Source organism: Danio rerio, chromosome 9 (genome assembly GCF_052040795.2).
Source record: "Danio rerio strain M-AB ecotype USA chromosome 9, GRCz13ab, whole genome shotgun sequence".
In the NCBI taxonomy this organism is placed as follows: domain Eukaryota; kingdom Metazoa; phylum Chordata; class Actinopteri; order Cypriniformes; family Danionidae; genus Danio; species Danio rerio.
Genome location: NC_141029.1, coordinates 12,985,377 through 13,003,533, shown reverse-complemented (window position 1 = coordinate 13,003,533; position 18,157 = coordinate 12,985,377). Strand labels below are relative to the sequence as shown.

The 18,157-nt window shown below is 36.5% G+C and overlaps 2 protein-coding genes across 3 annotated transcripts in view; both read left to right on the top strand.

Annotated features, from left to right (window-relative positions):
• Window positions 1-18,157, top strand: part of LOC141376079 (uncharacterized) — a 996,984-nt gene that overhangs the window by 922,071 nt on the left and 56,756 nt on the right. The window lies entirely within an intron of this gene.
• Window positions 774-17,845, top strand: ehhadh (enoyl-CoA, hydratase/3-hydroxyacyl CoA dehydrogenase). The gene is given in 7 exon segments (NM_207068.1): window positions 774-874; window positions 1,195-1,298; window positions 2,926-3,095; window positions 3,294-3,405; window positions 6,343-6,447; window positions 13,169-13,507; window positions 16,503-17,845. Coding segments are annotated over 7 exon segments (2,157 nt in total). The 5' UTR covers window positions 774-800; the 3' UTR covers window positions 17,756-17,845.

Below are 18,157 nucleotides of genomic sequence, written 5' to 3'. Positions count from 1 at the left end.
AATATTCATAAGCAAAGCTAGTTGATGATTCCCTAGTTTACAAAATAGAAATTATTACATTTGAGGTTTTAAAATTAAAATGAAGCCACGGTGTAATAAATAAAAACCGGTGGAGTATAAATGTGATAAAACATCGCGTGCTGTAAAAGCACAACAAAGTGTAAAACGAAACTTTTAAAAAAAACGCATGAAATAATGTCTCGTGTTTTTTCTTCCCATTTAACGTTTTTTTTAACATTTTGAAATAAATTGTTATAAACAATTATAAACATAATATATGATGATGCCATGGGTAAGAAAAATAAATAAGAATAAAATAATTTAAAATAACAGTAAATTCACTGTTAAATGATAAAAATTAATAAACAGTCCTTTATATTCACACAAAGCTTATCTTTTAGCTTTTCTATTTTTAATATTTAACACTGCAGTACCATGTTGTTTAATCTCTTTTAACCGTTTAACGGTAAACATTTATACTCAGTTTGACCTGACGTCACGTTACGCAATCATGAGCCAGCCTTCGCCATAGTAGATGTGTAAATTCGCTTCCGGGAATGGGTGTCCTGCGGTGACCAGATGTGATTTTTATTAACTTTTTATGTTTTAGTTTTTCTACTCTCAGACAGTTGCAGCAGAAGAGATACTGAAAATGTGACCTGTCGTCACTTTAAGACACGCACAAATAATGAAAGCAGGAGTGGGTGTGATTGCATATTGGCGCACTTGAGTTCTCTGGTCACAAGTTTCAAAGTCCTGCAGTTCTTTCTACGCATAGCAGCACAGTTGAGCTCAACATAATGGCCCGATATGAACTTGTTAAACGATCAGTAGCTCTGATCACTCTTACTAACCCACCAGTCAATGCCTTAAGGTGAGTGAAAACTTTATTGTTAAAATAGTAACGTTAAAACGTTTATTGTTAAAACTTGCGCTTTCATTTTTTAATCAATTTGTAAGTGTTCTCCATAAATAAACCTCAAACTATAGTGATTGATGAGCTCGCACACAATATATGGTTGAATGTAATTGATCGCATGTCCAAAAAGTTTTGCATATTTAAAATAACAATAAATAAGTCATAAAATTATTACAAGTTTGCAACATAGCATCATTGAAAGGACTATTCAAGAGCTTTATTATAAGTTCATTTAAGTCAGTATCTGTATGGATTAACTTGCTCTTTCTTCTCAGTTCTGCAGTGCGTCATGCCATCTCGAAGACCATGGAGCGAGCCCTGAGTGACCCAAAGGTCACGGCTGTGGTGATCTGTGGAGAGAATGGGCGATTCTGTGGAGGTTAGTATATAAAACCAAAAACAAAAGATTGCTTTTCTGTGAAATCTGTCAACTATGACTCCAAAATCTGCAGACTGGCTCTGCCTTTTGGCTACTAAATAGATAGACTTTGGAATTTGCCACCAGCAAAACTTGACTCTTCCAGCCTTCCAATTAGGCCAAAAGTCGACTTATTGTAGCCTTAAAGGGGTTAACATTTAAATTTGCTTGCTATTTGTGTAATGACACTGTACATTAAAGATAATAATATTGTAAATAATCTTCACTTTTTGTTTATATTCATATTATCTCAGTGTGAGGTCAGGAGCCATGTGTTTTGTTTTGCTTTTTTTACACTCTTGACATTTTTTTTTTTTTTTTTTTGAGTTGTTGACCACCATGGACCGTGGTTTCAGCTAAAAGTCCTAAAAATCCACCTGATGTACCTCTTGGACGGTCCATAGTTGAATAAATAACTATTGCCATCTAGTGGAATTACACAAGAAAACATATTTTCAAACGTTTTTATCCCTTTTACTCAAAAATACATAAGATTAATTCTATTTTTACAATATTGACTGTTTCATATTGCGCTAATGTTTGACCAAGCGCAAGTTTAGCATTATGCTCTGAATGTTTTTGCTTGTACTCGGAGGCTTAGTGCTTAAATTTTTTTACATAATATGAATAAATTGCATAATAGTTGTATATGGTTTTGACGTGTACTTACAGTGTTACTACCGAAGAAAGTGCAAGGATTTATAAGGCAACTACACAGTTAAAGGCTAGGTTCAGGGGTAGGTTTAGGACTAGCTACTCAGGTTATATAATGACTATGACACAGTAAGTACTGTGTATGCAAAACAGTGACTTTAAAACAAAGTACTACCAGAGTTTCCCCAAAAATGAAAATTACCTCATAATTTACTCACTCTCAAGCCAACTTTGGCGTATATGATTTTGTTCTTTCAGATGAACACACTTCAAGTAATTTTAAGTTTTATTCTTGCTCTTCTTTGCTGTATAATGCTGTTGGGTAATGTCATTTGTTGTTTGTTGTCATCTTCTCTTCACATAAACTGTGTGGAGCTTCTACTACTATCCACATTCGTCTGCTCTCACCAGAGCTGCTGTAAATGTGTCTTACATACAGTACAGTATGTCAAGTCAGAGGTCAGCCAAGAAATTGTTGGGAATGTTTATTGTAAATTTAAATAAATAAATAAAAAGTTGCAGCAGAGCGTTTGGCAGCCACTGGAGTCAGTGATTTGAATTTATAATTACAAAATGTAAAATTATTTTGTTACTGAAACGAATAAACCCTCGGGCACCATGTAAGTTATTTTTTTTATGGATTTATTCACTTTTTAAAGCCTTAAAAAGGGCTCCTACCAACAGTATTATACAATATGGAAAAGCCAGAATAAAACTCAAAACAAAGAAAGTCAAAGAAACCGAGGTAGATTGAGGGTGAGTCAATTATGGTGTCATTTTCATTTTTGGCTAAACTATCAGTCCAGGGAAAATGCATACTATTTTATGAATTGAAATAGTAATTTCTCACCAAATCGGTTTATTTTAACATGGTTTTAGATACCTCACTTTCTAGAGACCAACTCATGTCAGATGTTGATGCATTCTTCTGCAGGTGCTGACATCCGTGAGTTTGCTGGACCATTGAGAGGACCTCCACTGGTTCCTTTGTTGGATGCCATAGAGGCAGGAGAGAAGCCTGTGGTTGCTGCCATAGAAGGGGTTGCTTTAGGTGGAGGCTTTGAATTAGCCCTAGTCTGTCATTACCGCATTGCACACTACAAGGTAAACCATTTTATGCTGCTGTTTATTCTTTAAAGCATTCATTCTAACGACTAGCTTGCGCAATGCTGTCCAGTGCTGATCTGGTCTTTAGTTAATTGGTTGAACTTTGATATCAATGTTTCTCCAAGTTATCATAGCAGGGCAAGGTTGTTTTTTTGTGGTTTAGAAGAAGAACTTGTCCTGTATTATGTGTTCAAGGCACGTCTTGGACTTCCAGAGGTGACTTTAGGCATTCTGCCAGCTGCGGGGGGAACACAGCGTCTACCCAGACTCATTGGAATTCCTGCTGCCCTAGAACTGATCACCACTGGTAAATCATACACTTATCGCACTGGCAAACCTGCAATTCATTCCAACTGATTTTGGCCCCGTTGCTAACTTCAATCACACACTTTCTCTGCAAGACCCCCAAAAACATTTTGGACAAAAGTGAACAGGTGCAAATGTGTGAAATATACAATTAAAGACAAAATAATTAGCCCAGCTGTGAAATTTTTATTATTTTACAAACATTGCCCAAGCAAGGTTTAACAGTAAGAAGATTTCTTTCTTTCATTTCTTTTGTCTTTGCCATGATTACAGTACATATTATTTTACTAGTCAATTTTTAAGATACTTGTGTTTAGCTTAAAGTGCAATTTAATGATTTTATGCAATTTAAACATATTGTATGGCGATGATTATAATAATTTTATAAAAGCATTTGTTATAACACTGTAGTTATACCAATATTAAAAACATGAATGTACATCAGAGTTTACTGTATGTTTAAAGAAACAGTCTATCTTGAAGTGAATCATATTTCCAGTAAAAATCACCAAATAATGTCAATAAACCATCCTGGGAACTACATGTACAATAACATGTTTAAATTTACCTCAGTAAAAGCCATTCAATGACCAAAACTCAACATAACATGTTAAATTTACCTCAGTAAAAGCCATTCAATGACCAAAACTCAACATAACATGTTAAATTTACCTCAGTAAAAGCCATTCAATGACCAAAACTCAACATAACATGTTAAATTTACCTCAGTAAAAGCCATTCAATGACCAAAACTCAACATAACATGTTAAATTTACCTCAGTAAAAGCCATTCAATGACCAAAACTCAACATAACATGTTAAATTTACCTCAGTAAAAGCCATTCAATGACCAAAACTCAACATAACATGTTAAATTTACCTCAGTAAAAGCCATTCAATGACCAAAACTCAACATAACATGTTAAATTTACCTCAGTAAAAGCCATTCAATGACCAAAACTCAACATAACATGTTAGGTTTACCTCAGTAAAAGCCATTCAATGACTACAACTCAGCACAACATGTTAAATTTACCCTAGTAAAAGCCATTCAATGTCTACAACTCAACACAAAATGTTAAATTTACCTCAGTAAAAGCCATTCAACCCTACTGAAAAATCCAGCTTAAACCAGCCTAAGCTGGTTGGCTGGTTTTAGCTGGTCGACCAGGCTGGTTTTAGAGGGGTTTTGGCCACTTCCAGGCTGGTTTCCAGCCATTTCAGGCCTGGTCTTAGCTGGTCAGGCTGGGAGATGACCAGCTAAAACCAGCTTGACCAGCCTAGCCAAGCTGGAAGTCCAGACAAAACCAGCTATATCCAGCGTAAACCAGGCTGGTCAAGCTGGTTTTAGCTGGATTTGTCTGGTCATTTTCCAGCCTGACCAGCTAAGACCAGGCTGGAAATGGCTGGAAACCAGCCTGGAAGTGGCCAAAACCCCTCTAAAACCAGCCTGGTCGACCAGCTAAAACCAGCCAACCAGCCTAGGCTGGTTTAAGCTGGATTTTTCAGCAGGGAATGACTACAACTCAACACAAAATGTTAAATTTACCTCAGTAAAAGCCATTCAATGACTACAACTCAACACAAAATGTTAAATTTACCTCAGCAAAAGCCATTCAATGACTACAACTCAACACAAAATGTTAAATTTACCTCAGTAAAAGCCATTCAATGACTACAACTCAACACAAAATGTTAAATTTACCTCAGTAAAAGCCATTCAATGACTACAACTCAACACAAAATGTTAAATTTACCTCAGTAAAAGCCATTCAATGACTACAACTCAACACAAAATGTTAAATTTACCTCAGTAAAAGCCATTCATTGACCAAAACTTAACTCAACATGTTAAATTTACCTCATTAAAAGCCATTCAATGATCAAAACTCAACATAACATGCTAATTTTACCTCAGCAAAAGCCATTCAATGACCAAAACTCAACATGTTAAATGAACCTCAGTAAAAACCATTCAATAACCAAAACTTAACATAACATGTTACATTTAATTACTTCAGTAAAAGCCATTTAGTGACCAAAACATAATATAATGTTACATTTCTCTTAGTAAAAACCATTTAATGACCAAAATTCAACATAACATGTTAAATTTCCCTCTGTAAAATCCATCCACTGGCCAAAACTCAACACGTTAAATTAACCTCTGTAAAATCCATTCCATGACCAAAACTCAAAATAACATGTTACATTTACTTCAGTAAAAGCCATTTAGTGACCAAAACATAATATAACATGTTCAATTTACCTCAGTAAAAAACATTTAATGACCTAAATTCAACATAGCATGTTAAATTTACCTCTGTAAAAGCAATTTACTGACCAAAACTCAACATAACATGTTAAATTTACTCCTGTAAAAACATTCAATGACCAAAATTCAGTTAGCAGAAAAAACTGTACACAGAGGGAGTGATTTGCTGAGAATATTCCCTATGTATTACCTCATTCTGTTCTCAGGATTGAAAAAGACTCCCACTAGATGTCAGCATTGTATATTGTTTGCAAATGATTTAACTTGGGCTTACAACATTAATTCATCCAAAAATTAACACATACCCTCATATTATTCTTGATTCATAAACTGTTAATTTTACAGTGGAACACAAAAGGAATGTTTTTTTTGCAGTGCTTATTTCATACATTTCTTTTGAACATTCTCTAGACGTTTATTCCTGTGGTTAAATAACAGCATGCAGGATTGAACATTTGTGAGCGCAAGTTATTAATTGAAATTTTTGTGTGAACCAGACTTTTTACAAATGAGCACAAATGTGATTTCAGTTGTTTTATGATTACGCTGGGATTTTCCTCACCCGGTGTCATAATATATTAAGAAAAATAGTCTAGTAAAGCATCCTACATGGCTCAGTTTAGCATCAGTTGAACTATTTATTTCTTTTTTTTTTTCTAACAGGACGCCACGTCTCAGCCCAGGAGGCTTTGAAGCTGGGCATGGTGGACCAGGTCACAGAGCAGAATACTTGTGAGGTGGCTCTGGAGTTCGCTCTGAAGGCTGTAGGTATGTTTTGTGCCTGTGAAGCAGAAATACGGATATTAAACGAGCGTAAGGGAATCCGAGTCTTTGGCAGGCTTTCAGAGTCAGGGGGGAAGCACCAGATAAATCCTTTGTCGCAGCAAATGGAATTAATGTTTCATATCCTTGTCAACGAGATTCAGAGCCGTTCTGTGCTGCTGATCCATTTTTCAAGAAGTGAAAAGGAGCAAACATTATTCGAATATTAATTGCGGCCCTTCTGAGCACTGAAGAACGTTTTGAGCAGATTACATTTTTAATAGCAGTCAAGTTCTTGTGGAGTATTGCCTATCTTTTATTCAGTTTTATGATAAGATGTTGTTTATATGATCTAAAACTCAAAAAACATGGTAATAATTGTATTTAGGGACTGGCTGTTATGATTCAAGGGAAGTATAAAATCTTTATTAATGATCATATATTGAATAGTGAATTTTCTGCAAAGTTATTAGACGCTCTCTGGAAAATTAATGTCAATCCTTCAACTGCTGCTTGACCCCTCATTTCCTCCAATAATGAAAGAATCATTTGAGAGCAATTAAACCATTGAAAGGACTGCTTGATTCATGTGAAGCGATTCATCTTTTGGAGGTCTATGGTAAAGCGTTGCTGTTGGTTGTATTCTCGCTGAGGCTAGGAGAGAGCAGATCTTTTGTAATGTGACAGTCTTACGGAGAGATCAGGGTTCATGTGGAGTCAGGATAAGCTTTGGAGGGAGATTAAAGATTGGCCACACAACTAATGCTCGCTCACTGTAATCACACGCTGAGCGAAGATCAACACGGCCAAATCCTCACAACAGTCAACTAAATGGAATTGCAATAGCAGACGTGGCACAGGTATAGTGGACGTGAGCCAAATGCACCTGACTTCACTGACTGAAGGGAAATGGCTATTATAAACAGTCCAGAGCATTCAAATATGGCAGGATGTAAACATGTTGATTCTACCGGGAATTTGTTTAAAAGGGAATGACCAGGAACTAGCCTTGATGATCAAACTCATGAATGTGAATCTTTTTACCTTAATAGAAGTATATTATATTATGATATAATTTCCACTAGGGTGGCACAGTGGCTCAGTGGTTAGCACTGTCGCCTCACAGCAAGAAGGTCACTGGTTCGAGTCCTGGCTGGGCCATTTCTGTGTGGAGAATTTTCTCTCCATGTTCATGCGGGTTTCCTCCGTGTACTCCTCCCACAGCACAGAGACATGCGCTACAGGTGAATTGGGTAAACAGAGTTGGCCGTAGTGTATAAGTGTGTGTGAATGTGAATGGGGGTTTTCCAGGGTTGTGGCTGGAAGGGCATCCACTGCGTTAAACATATGCCGGAATATTTGGCGGTTCATTCCGCTGTGGTGACTTCTGATAAATTAGGGACTAAGCCGAAGGAAATTTAATGAATGAATAATCTGCATTAAAAGAGTTAATTTTACCCAGAAGTCTTCACAAAAACAAAAAAGGCAACATAACAAATCAACACAAAGCAAAAAAATATATAAATTTGAACCCTAGCAGGATACACATTGTTAACGCTTAACAACAAGTTCACGGGACAAATAAAGCAGAAAAACTTCTGAATGCTCACTATTTCTGGTTAAAGGTTTACACACTTATATCTACTGAAATGAAGTGTACCAAATCAAGTATGTTTCAAAATATTTGAATCATACTATAAATTTCCATTTTGTTTTAAATTTCGCTTTAGGACGAGCTCCCATTTGTGAAAAGCTGAAATAATGTTTTGATAGTTATCATGTAATATATTTATGTAGCTTTAATATCTCAAGTTTTAATTGTGTACTAATAAAGAATTTACTTTCTTATTTTTGTCACAGTATATTTATGTATGTATGTGTACTGTGTGTGTGTGGCATTGCTTTTATTTGGTAAAATTTCAATAAATTATGATAATAATTATAAAAATTCAATTTATTAGCAAGTATTTAAATAAAAAAAAACAATAATAGTAAAACATGTCTATCGAAACCTAAATCCATTCATTCATTCAGTCATTTTACTTCAGCTTAGTCTCTACTTCAGAGGTCGCCACAGCACAATGAACCGCCAACTTATCCAGCATATGTTTTACACAGCGGATACCCTTCCAGTTGCAACCCAGTACTGGGAAACACCCATACACTCTCACATTTACACACACACATACACTATGGACAATTTAGCTTATTCGATTCTCCTACAGCATATGTCTTTGGACTGTGGGGGAAAATGGAGCAACCGGAGGAAACCCGCGCGAACATGGGGAGAACATGCAAACTATATACAGAAATGTCAAATGGTCCAGCTGAGACTCGAACCAGCGACCTTCTTGCTGTGAGGTGACAGTGCTAACCACAGAGCCACCGTGCCTCCCAACCCGAATCTACATATTAGAAAAGGATTGATAGTGAAATTATTTAAAACAACATTTAATACAAAATAAAATGTAAGAAAGTAATACAAATGAGTATAGTAATTGTATTTAAAAATATTTCAGCTTTACCAACTCAACAATTTTGCACAGTAGCAATATAAGAATATTATTATACTTCATAATGATGATATAAATCTTGATGATGATATTTTGTTGTACACTAAAAAAATGCAGGGTTCAGAATTCATTCATGTTGTCCCAACACAAATCCAGTTAACTTAACTCTTTTATTGAACATAAAAATATTAAGTTGTCCCAATAAAATCTCAAGAATTGTGTTGTTTAAGCTCATTTTAATTAAGTAGTTTGAACAAGTAAAATAAAATGTTTGAGTGTATCATTGTTTTTGAATCAATAACAAGATTAAAGATTTATTAACGTAACCTTTTTGCTATTTAAATACATCAACTATTAAACATTCAAGCCATATCTGTTTGGTTTAGCTAACTATTTAATTAATATTTTATTTTTGTTATAATTTTTAACAGAAAATAATGTATAAAGTAACCATGCTGATTCTCCCTCAGCACATTTTGTAGCATCTCTCTCTCTCTCGTCTCTCATCGCTACAGAGATTTATCTTGCTTTGCAGTTGCTGAAACATCTGCCACATGCACCTATCAGGATCTGACCCAGCCGTACTTAAATAAATCACAGCATTAGTGATTCACGTCCAGCCCACAGCATCACAGATTAACCACACAAACATCTATATCATCCAGAACAGCACAGCACACTAGATATCAGAAGTATACACTCAGTATACTTTTATTTACTTGTTACTCATATTCACTGAACAGTGAAAATATGTCCTGCATCATTTGCAGATTATCGCTAAATTGAGAGAAACTTCTAAATTTAGGATATAAATAAATCATAATCTTTAATGTAAGACACTGCAGGGCAAAACAATGTTTTCTTCATGCATCAGTACGTTTTGAGATTACAGGCTTTTTGTAATTTGCTTTTGTGTTATTTTTACTTCAATTAAAATTCATATTTTTTTAAATAAATTGTCTTGAAATGGGATTATTTTCATTTTAAATTGAAAATAAAATCTCCACTTCAGCAGCATTTACATACACAACAGTTTTATCCGTATTTTTACAGAGGGATTTGTTAATGCAGAAAATTCCTGATTATTTACGTTTATTTTTTTTTAATTTATCACAGGATTTTTTTAATTATTGAATCATATAAAATATTTTTAAAAATCTCCTCTACACCCAAAAAATATTTTTAAACTACTTATTTAAAATAAGCTGAAACAACACAATTCTTGAGATTTCATTAGGACAACTTATTTTATTTTTTATGTTCAATCCACATAAATTTGTTAAAAGTGTTGAGTTAACTTAATCGATTTGTGTTGGGACAGCATAAATAAATTGTGAGAAAAATTAAACAAGAATTTTGAAACTGATTTGATTTATTTATTTTCGAACAAAAATATCATACCTAAAATATAAAAAAATACATAGCAACATGGTTGAAAATGGAGTGGGATGAAGCACAAGCTTATTATTTTCCCTCCCCATTACCACATACATCATTTGTGTATTACTTAAACTTATTTTTTTTTTTACCTATCTCTTTTTTTTTACTTGAAATATTACTTGATATTTTATCCTTTTTGCATCTTTGACATTATATGTTTGAATTTATTTGTACCTTTACATTTTGTAACATAGCCACAGCCATGTCATCCTGCAGCCCAAGACCGGTTACTCACTGGAGCTAAGCAGGGCTGAGCCTGGTCAGTACCTGGATGGGAGACCACTAGGGAACACTAGGTTGCTGTTGGAAGTGGTGTTAGTGAGGCCAGCAGGGGGTGCTCAACCTGTGGTCTGTGTGAGTCCTAATGCCCCAGTAAAAGTGAAGGGGACACTTCACTGTCAGTGGGTGCCGTCTTTCGGATGAGACGTTAAACCGAGGTCCTGACTCTCTGTGGTCATTAAAAACCCATGGCACTTCTCATGGCCTTTCCCTGGTGTCCTGGCCAAAGTCCCTCTATCGGCCCTTACGACCATGGCCTCCCAATCATTCCCTTCCACCGAATTGGCTCGATCACTGTCTCTCCACTCCACCAATAGCTGGTGTGTGGTGAGCGCACTGGCGCCGTTGTCCTGTGGCAGCCGTCGCATCATCCAAGTGGATGCTTCACACTAGTGGTGGTGTGAAGAGACCCCCTTCATGATTGTAAAGCGCTTTGGGTGTATGGCCATACACAATAAATGCGCTATATAAATACACATTACATTACATTACATAGACCCAAAGAAAAGAAAAAAACAGTACTGCAAATAGCCATTAATTAAAATGTCATACCTTTCTCTTTTTATCCTTTGTCAATCACCTTCATCATTATATTTCTTTAGTAATATATATTTATACAACTTTTTAAATTGATTATTATGCTGACATTGTTTGAGAGTCTGATCTAGACTGTTCCATAGTTTTACCCCACATACAGGCATACACAAACTTTTTAAAGTTGTCCTTGTTTTTAACCCCCTAAAATTTAGTTTTTCTCTCAGATTATATGCCCCTTGTCTTTCTTCAAAAAAAAATTGTATGCATTTTGGAAGTAATTTATTCCTAGCTTTAAACATAAATTGTGCTGTTTTAATCTAACCAAAAATTATTTAAATCTAATAATTTAAATCTAACCAAATCATTGAACTTGAGTATCTTTAATTTAAAAAATAAAGGATTTGTATGTTCCACGGCTCATAAATTAGATTTATATGTATTCCCCCAAATTTCAACACAACAACTCATATATATGGCAATATAAGTGTGTTAAGTAATATATACATTGATTTATTGTCCAGGATAAATCTTGCTTTATACACTATTGCTTCAGTTTTTACTAATTTTGATATTACATTATTTATTTGCGGTTTTCAACTAATTTTATGATCCAATACAACACAGACAAACTTAATTGCATATACTCATTCTTCATCTATTGTTCAGATTTTGGGCTAGAAATGTGTATAAATTAGTGAATATTCAATTAAATAACATTTCATTTAAATACTTAGACACAACATTTGTCAAAATATTGACATTTTTTGCAATGTTTTATATGACCAGTCAACTGTAGAAGAATAACTTTTTTTTTTAGCTCATTTACTTGCAGTGTCCTGCATTAACAGTGGTGAAAGTGGACAAAAATGTTGGTTTGTGGTTCTGCTGGCCCTTTAAAGCTCATCAGAGTGACCCAGATTCCAGAGAGAAAGATGAATCTAATGCAGTTAGACGCTATATTGAATCAAGTACCGCCCTGCGTAATCCTTTTACTGAGGCAGGAAGTCAAATGCTAGAAGCACTAGAAATTCAGTTTTGATGAGCTGTTGTGTGTGTGTGTTGATTTGTTGTGTGTGCATGTATATGCGTGGCCAGGAATGTAGAAGTGTGAATGGGTGTAAAGCTGAGATGTAGACATTGACGTTGTCTGGCTCATTGGCATTTTCATGTTATACTTCAGCGGTTTTCAAACTAGCATCCATAGACTAGTTCCAGTAAAAAAAAAAAAAATAAAATAAAATAATTAGCAATTAGCACATAAAGTGTTCTTTGCAGCAAAGCACAAGTCCCGATATTCCACATTCGACAGATCTTTAAAGCCAAATTAATTAAAAGTTCCCCTCGAACTGAAAGCACAGCCATGTGAATAAAAAAATAACACATGTATGGGTAGGTTTTTACATATATTGTTGAAAAATAAATATGTACATATATATATAACGCCAGGTTCAATACTCTCACAGGTCCCCTGAAGTGCCTTGAAATATGCAGCTTTGTTTGAGGTGACAGTTTCTGTTGAAACTGGATGATGGGCGGGACATGAACTGATAACCCATCCCCTTCTTTAAAAATAGACAATAGTAGGGCTGCACAATATATAGTTTCAGCATCTATATCGCAATGTGCATGTCTGCAATAGTAAAATCGCAGGAGTGTTGAGTTTAAATGTTGGGATTATAGTTAACCAGAAGCCACAGTTCAGAACAGAAAAGACTTTTGGGGTAACTAAAGAGCTTAACCATAATGCACTGAAAGTTTCAGCCTGATTGGTTGCAAACTATTTATGTGGGCTGAATTTAAACAAACAAATTAAGTTGAACATTACTACGATTAACTTGTTTGTTTAAATTCTGCCTAAATAAATTGTTTGCAACCACTTATCTTAAATTTAGAAAATTGAATGATTTTTTTTCAGTGTACTTTAAATCTATTATGTTTTACTTTCATATTTTTTATAGGCAAACCACTGTCTTCTCGAAGACTGAGCATGCTGACCACACCGTGTCCTCCAGGTCTGGATGGCATATTTGAAGCAGCCACCATGCAGGTCCAAAAGAAGGCTCGAGGTGTGATGGCACCTTTGGCTTGTGTTCAGGCGGTGCGGGCAGCTACACTGCCTTACAGTGAGGGGATAAAAAGGGAAGGTGAACTGATGGCCACTCTCTTCAGCTCAGGCCAGGCTCAGGCTCTTCAGTACAGCTTCTTTGCTCAGAGGACGGCTGAGAAGTGGATTTTACCCAGTGGAGCTCAGTGGAACAATAGCAAACCCAGAGAGATCCAGAGTGCGGCCGTCATAGGTAACAAATGAGAAAGTCTTTATTATATTATTTATGATATTATATTTTCAACACTACAGTAGGTATTACTTACATGGTTATAGCCTATAATAATAATGATAAATACATTTTTATTGGATTTCACTGACTTTCATTGTGTAGACCAGGGATTCCCAAACTTTTTTATTCCGGGACCCACCTAGGCAAGTAATTCAATCTCAAGACCCACCATAATATTTTAATATGGAAAAATGGGTAAAAAAATTTTTATCCATTTAAAGCAGTCAAAAATATATGGTGTGTGGCTTTTTGGATTTTGTGATTTGATATGCACAAGATAAGGCTCGAACTGCTTTTTGTTGGATGCTGGCTGTAACTGTGATCATTTTTTTGTTGAAAAAGATACTCTTCTTTTTTTAAAAGAGAATATGATCAATCTTTGATCAAGCCCCGTCACATCACAGCAAATTCCACGGCTAGTGTATAGTCATAAGAAACTAAATAGCTTTTTGATCGACTACTACAAGCTGGGAAAAGGTCAGATACATATGCCAATGCAATTAACATTATTGCTGAATTGATCTAATATTTACACATTTGCTTGAGGAAGGAATGATGGGGGTAGTTACATTACTATTACTATTTTCGATAATAACTATGCCCTTCCATAACATTAGGTAACGTTAAAACTTACAGATAGCACTATAGCTATTTATTGATTAGCAATCTGTCAACATTGGGATGGAAAAAATATGGCATTTTTGGCAAATACATAGCAAACATTAGAAAATATTGACAATAAAATAAAAGGTTTAGCCAATTAAAATCAATGGCTTATCCAGAAATTAAATAAAGCTCGAAAATCTATTATTCACTTTCAATTGTATTTGCATATTGATTAAACTTACTATAGCTATTTAGTGAAGAGCAGCAAATGAATCTCTCATTGTGTTTTGTTTGATTGTGTTTTGTTAATGTAAGAATACACAGATCTATAATGAAGCATTCAATTACTTTAGTAACTGTTTGTGCTCATTTAAGAGAAAATTAGTAGTGTTTAAAGTAAAACACGCTGGAAGGAGCAAAAAGAAAAAAAAAACGAAAGAAAGAAGCACTTTTCCGACGGTCCCTTACTGAGAGCTCCGTTCTGCGCAAGCTCTACCGGCTAAATGCAGATTGCGAGAGCTCAAACGGCTCAGTGCTAGTAATGTCGAGCGAAAAAAAGAAAAAGACAGCTGTGAAACATAACCAGCTTTGTCTTTTTTGTAGGAAACACACTTTAGATATTTTTAGGGTAAGAGGTTTTTGATTTATTGCCGTCAGTCATACTGGTTTTGATTCACCGAAATGTAAATATAGCTGCAGCTATGTGACGTTGCGCGACCCACCTTTGTTCACTGTGCGACCCACTTGTGGGTCGCGACCCACAGTTTGAAAACCGCTGGTGTAGACAATAAAACTTTTACAGTAAATAATAATAATAATATTAATTTCATAAATCATGCATGTCATTCAAAGTGACTTTCATCTGTGGAACAAATATTATTATGATTATTAGTACTGTTGTTGTTATTATCATTATTTTTATTATTATTATTATTATTATTATTATTATGTGTGGCATTTATTCACATTTCAAAGTTATTTAAAATTATTTAACTTAAAGTGATTTCAATGCTGACATTTGGTACATTTGTAGAACAATACAAAACTTTTATATATTAAAAATATATATTAATTGTCTAATTTCTGTTCAGTATTCTTATCTTGGGCAGCGTAGTATGCACTTATTGGTTACTATTAAAGGGTCATGACACCCCCCACTTTCGGTTCAGGTCTACCTCAGATTTTTTTCAAAAGATGCATCATAATGGGCGTGGAGCTCTGCGAGCAAAGGGCAGGAGTGGGTGTGGCCAGCAGGGTAGAAGGAGGGAGCGAACAACTGTTATCAGTCAGCTCACAAAATGAGAAACAAACACAAAGGAGACGCATGATTTTATAGTTTACTAAGTTAAAATGCAAAGAAATAAACAGTAATTTAATGCTCTGCTACATTTGTTATTCGTTACTTCATATACAGATAACCACAATTTATACTATTATAAAGAAAATCGTGTTCATATAAACACTATAAATGAGGACTTCTCCCTCAATCCTCAGGTCTGAATCATAGGTCTGAATGCAGACTCAGTGCACCAGGTCTCTTGCCCTGTCTATTTTAACCATTAGCCCTGTTGGTAATCTAGAGGATTTAGGCAAACACAGCAGAACGGTGATGTGTCTAAATGTGAACAAACTCCTGATAAAAGACAACATCCGCCATTCTCCAATTCTCGTACTGCTCTCCTGACAAAAATGCTTGCTGCACACAAACAGCTTTGCTGTATTGGCCCTGACAGCATCGCGGGGAAAAACATGCAACAAACCCTGTGGATCATGGAAACACACACATACGACCCTTCATGAACAGCTAAATACTCTGTGCCGTGGGTCCGTGTCTCACAGCTTGGCAGTTATGAATAATTTAGTAGCCAGCTCTTCTCATAGGATAAGAAAACTCAGCTATGAATAATAATGAGAAACCGACGCGTTATCTTTGCACTTGGAGTTTTGCACTACTTCGCCGATTTTGATCCCGCCCCAAAAATCATTTTAAACCCGGAAGCTGAAGTGAGCTGACAAAAGCTCAAAATTATCCAGTTTTTCCCACAATTAAAGCTAACAGGTGCTAACATTGTCTTAACTGATGCTTAACACACACAAATCTGTTAAAATCTCTAAAAAAGTACTCGAGGGTTTTGTGAACCTTAAGTGCTTCTAATGTTGAAAATATGTATGCCTGAAATTTAAGACAAGCAGACATGTTCTCTTATCAACAGAGGCAGTTTGCAAACCATCATGCATAGAAATCTGCCACCATTTCACCAGCTGCCAATGTGCCTATGTTGTTTGATGCTATTTCAAATTGGTGGTTTGGTTTTGCTCCCTATTAACCATTAATATGTCACCCTTCTAGGTCTAGGCACTATGGGAAGGGGGATAGTTGTGTCTTTGGCACGAGTGGGAATTTCTGTCATAGCTGTGGAGTCAGAAAAGAAACTCTTGGAGACGGGCAGGCAGATGGTGATTGGCATGCTGGAGAGAGATGCTAAAAGACGAGGAGTGAGTGCCTCCCTCAATCTCCTCAAGTTCTCCCTCAGTCTGCAGGACCTGAAGGATGTGGATCTCGTCATTGAAGCGGTCTTTGAAGACATGGCACTTAAGAAGCAGATTTTCAGGGAACTCTCCAGGGTGTGTAGACCAGCCACTCTGCTTTGCTCTAACACCTCTGGTCTGGATGTGGATGCGCTGGCTGGTGTGACGGACAGACCTCAGCTTGTTGCTGGGATGCACTTCTTTTCGCCTGCTCACGTCATGAAGCTCCTGGAAGTCGTATGCGGGCCGCGTTCCTCAAAGGAAGCCATAGCTACAGCGATGAGCCTTGGGAAGAGGATGGGGAAGGTGAGTGTGGCAGTTGGAAACTGCCCTGGTTTTGTTGGAAACCGCATGCTGATGCCTTACCTAGAGCAAGCCACCTTCCTGCTGGAAGAAGGGGCAACACCTCAACAAATCGACAAGGCTCTGGAGGACTTTGGTTTCGCCATGGGAGTCTTCAGGATGTCTGATCTTGCAGGTCTTGACGTTGGTTGGAGAGTCCGGAAAGAATCAGGCTTGACCGGGCCTGATGTTGACCCCAAAAATCCTCCACGTAGACGCCAAGGGCGAAAGTACTGCCCCATTCCAGACATGGTCTGCCAGCAAGGCCGGTTTGGCCAGAAGACTGGTCGTGGATGGTACATGTATGACAAACCAGGGGATACAAACGCTAAGCCTGACCCACTGATCCAGAACCTTCTGGAGACCTACAGGAGCAGGTATGGAATTCAACCACGCAAAATCACTGATCAGGAGATCATCGAGCGATGCCTTTTTGCCCTGGCCAACGAAGGCTTTAGAATTCTGGAGGATAAAATTGCAGGCCAACCTGAAGATATCGATGTCATCTATCTGTTCGGTTATGGCTTTCCAAGGCACCGAGGAGGACCCATGTTCTACGCCAGCATGGTGGGCCTGGAAAGAGTGCTTGAGAGGTTGGAGTATTACCACCATGCCCTTCCTGATGTGCCTCATTTGGAGCCCAGTCCTCTGCTGAAAAAACTTGTGGCTCGCGGAAGTCCTCCTATCCAGAAATGGAGAGAGCATATTAAAAGCATGCACAGTCATCTCTAAGTGCACTATGTTCAACGTGCCAAATATGTTCAGCTTAATGCACTACAAAAAACCTGCCATTAATAAAGAATAGATTTTCTAAACTCTTCACCTCGTCTTCTTGACAATTTTTATGTGTCCTTGAATAGGTTTTAATAGCCTCTGGCTGTGTATTTTTAGCTTTTCTTAGAAGCAAACTCTTGCGGTTTCCCATTAGGGCTACTGTCAGTGATTACCTTGTTCATTTTTGCACTGATGTCATATTGGTGTTTCATTCACTCTGCATTAGCCAAGTGCCCTTTTTATCTTTGATGGATTTTTCCAGGAAGAGATGCTTCTCAGAAATTGCACAAACACCAACATCAAAACTATTATCAGTTAGAATTCCAGCCTGAACTCACAAGGAAACGTAAGTATTTTACG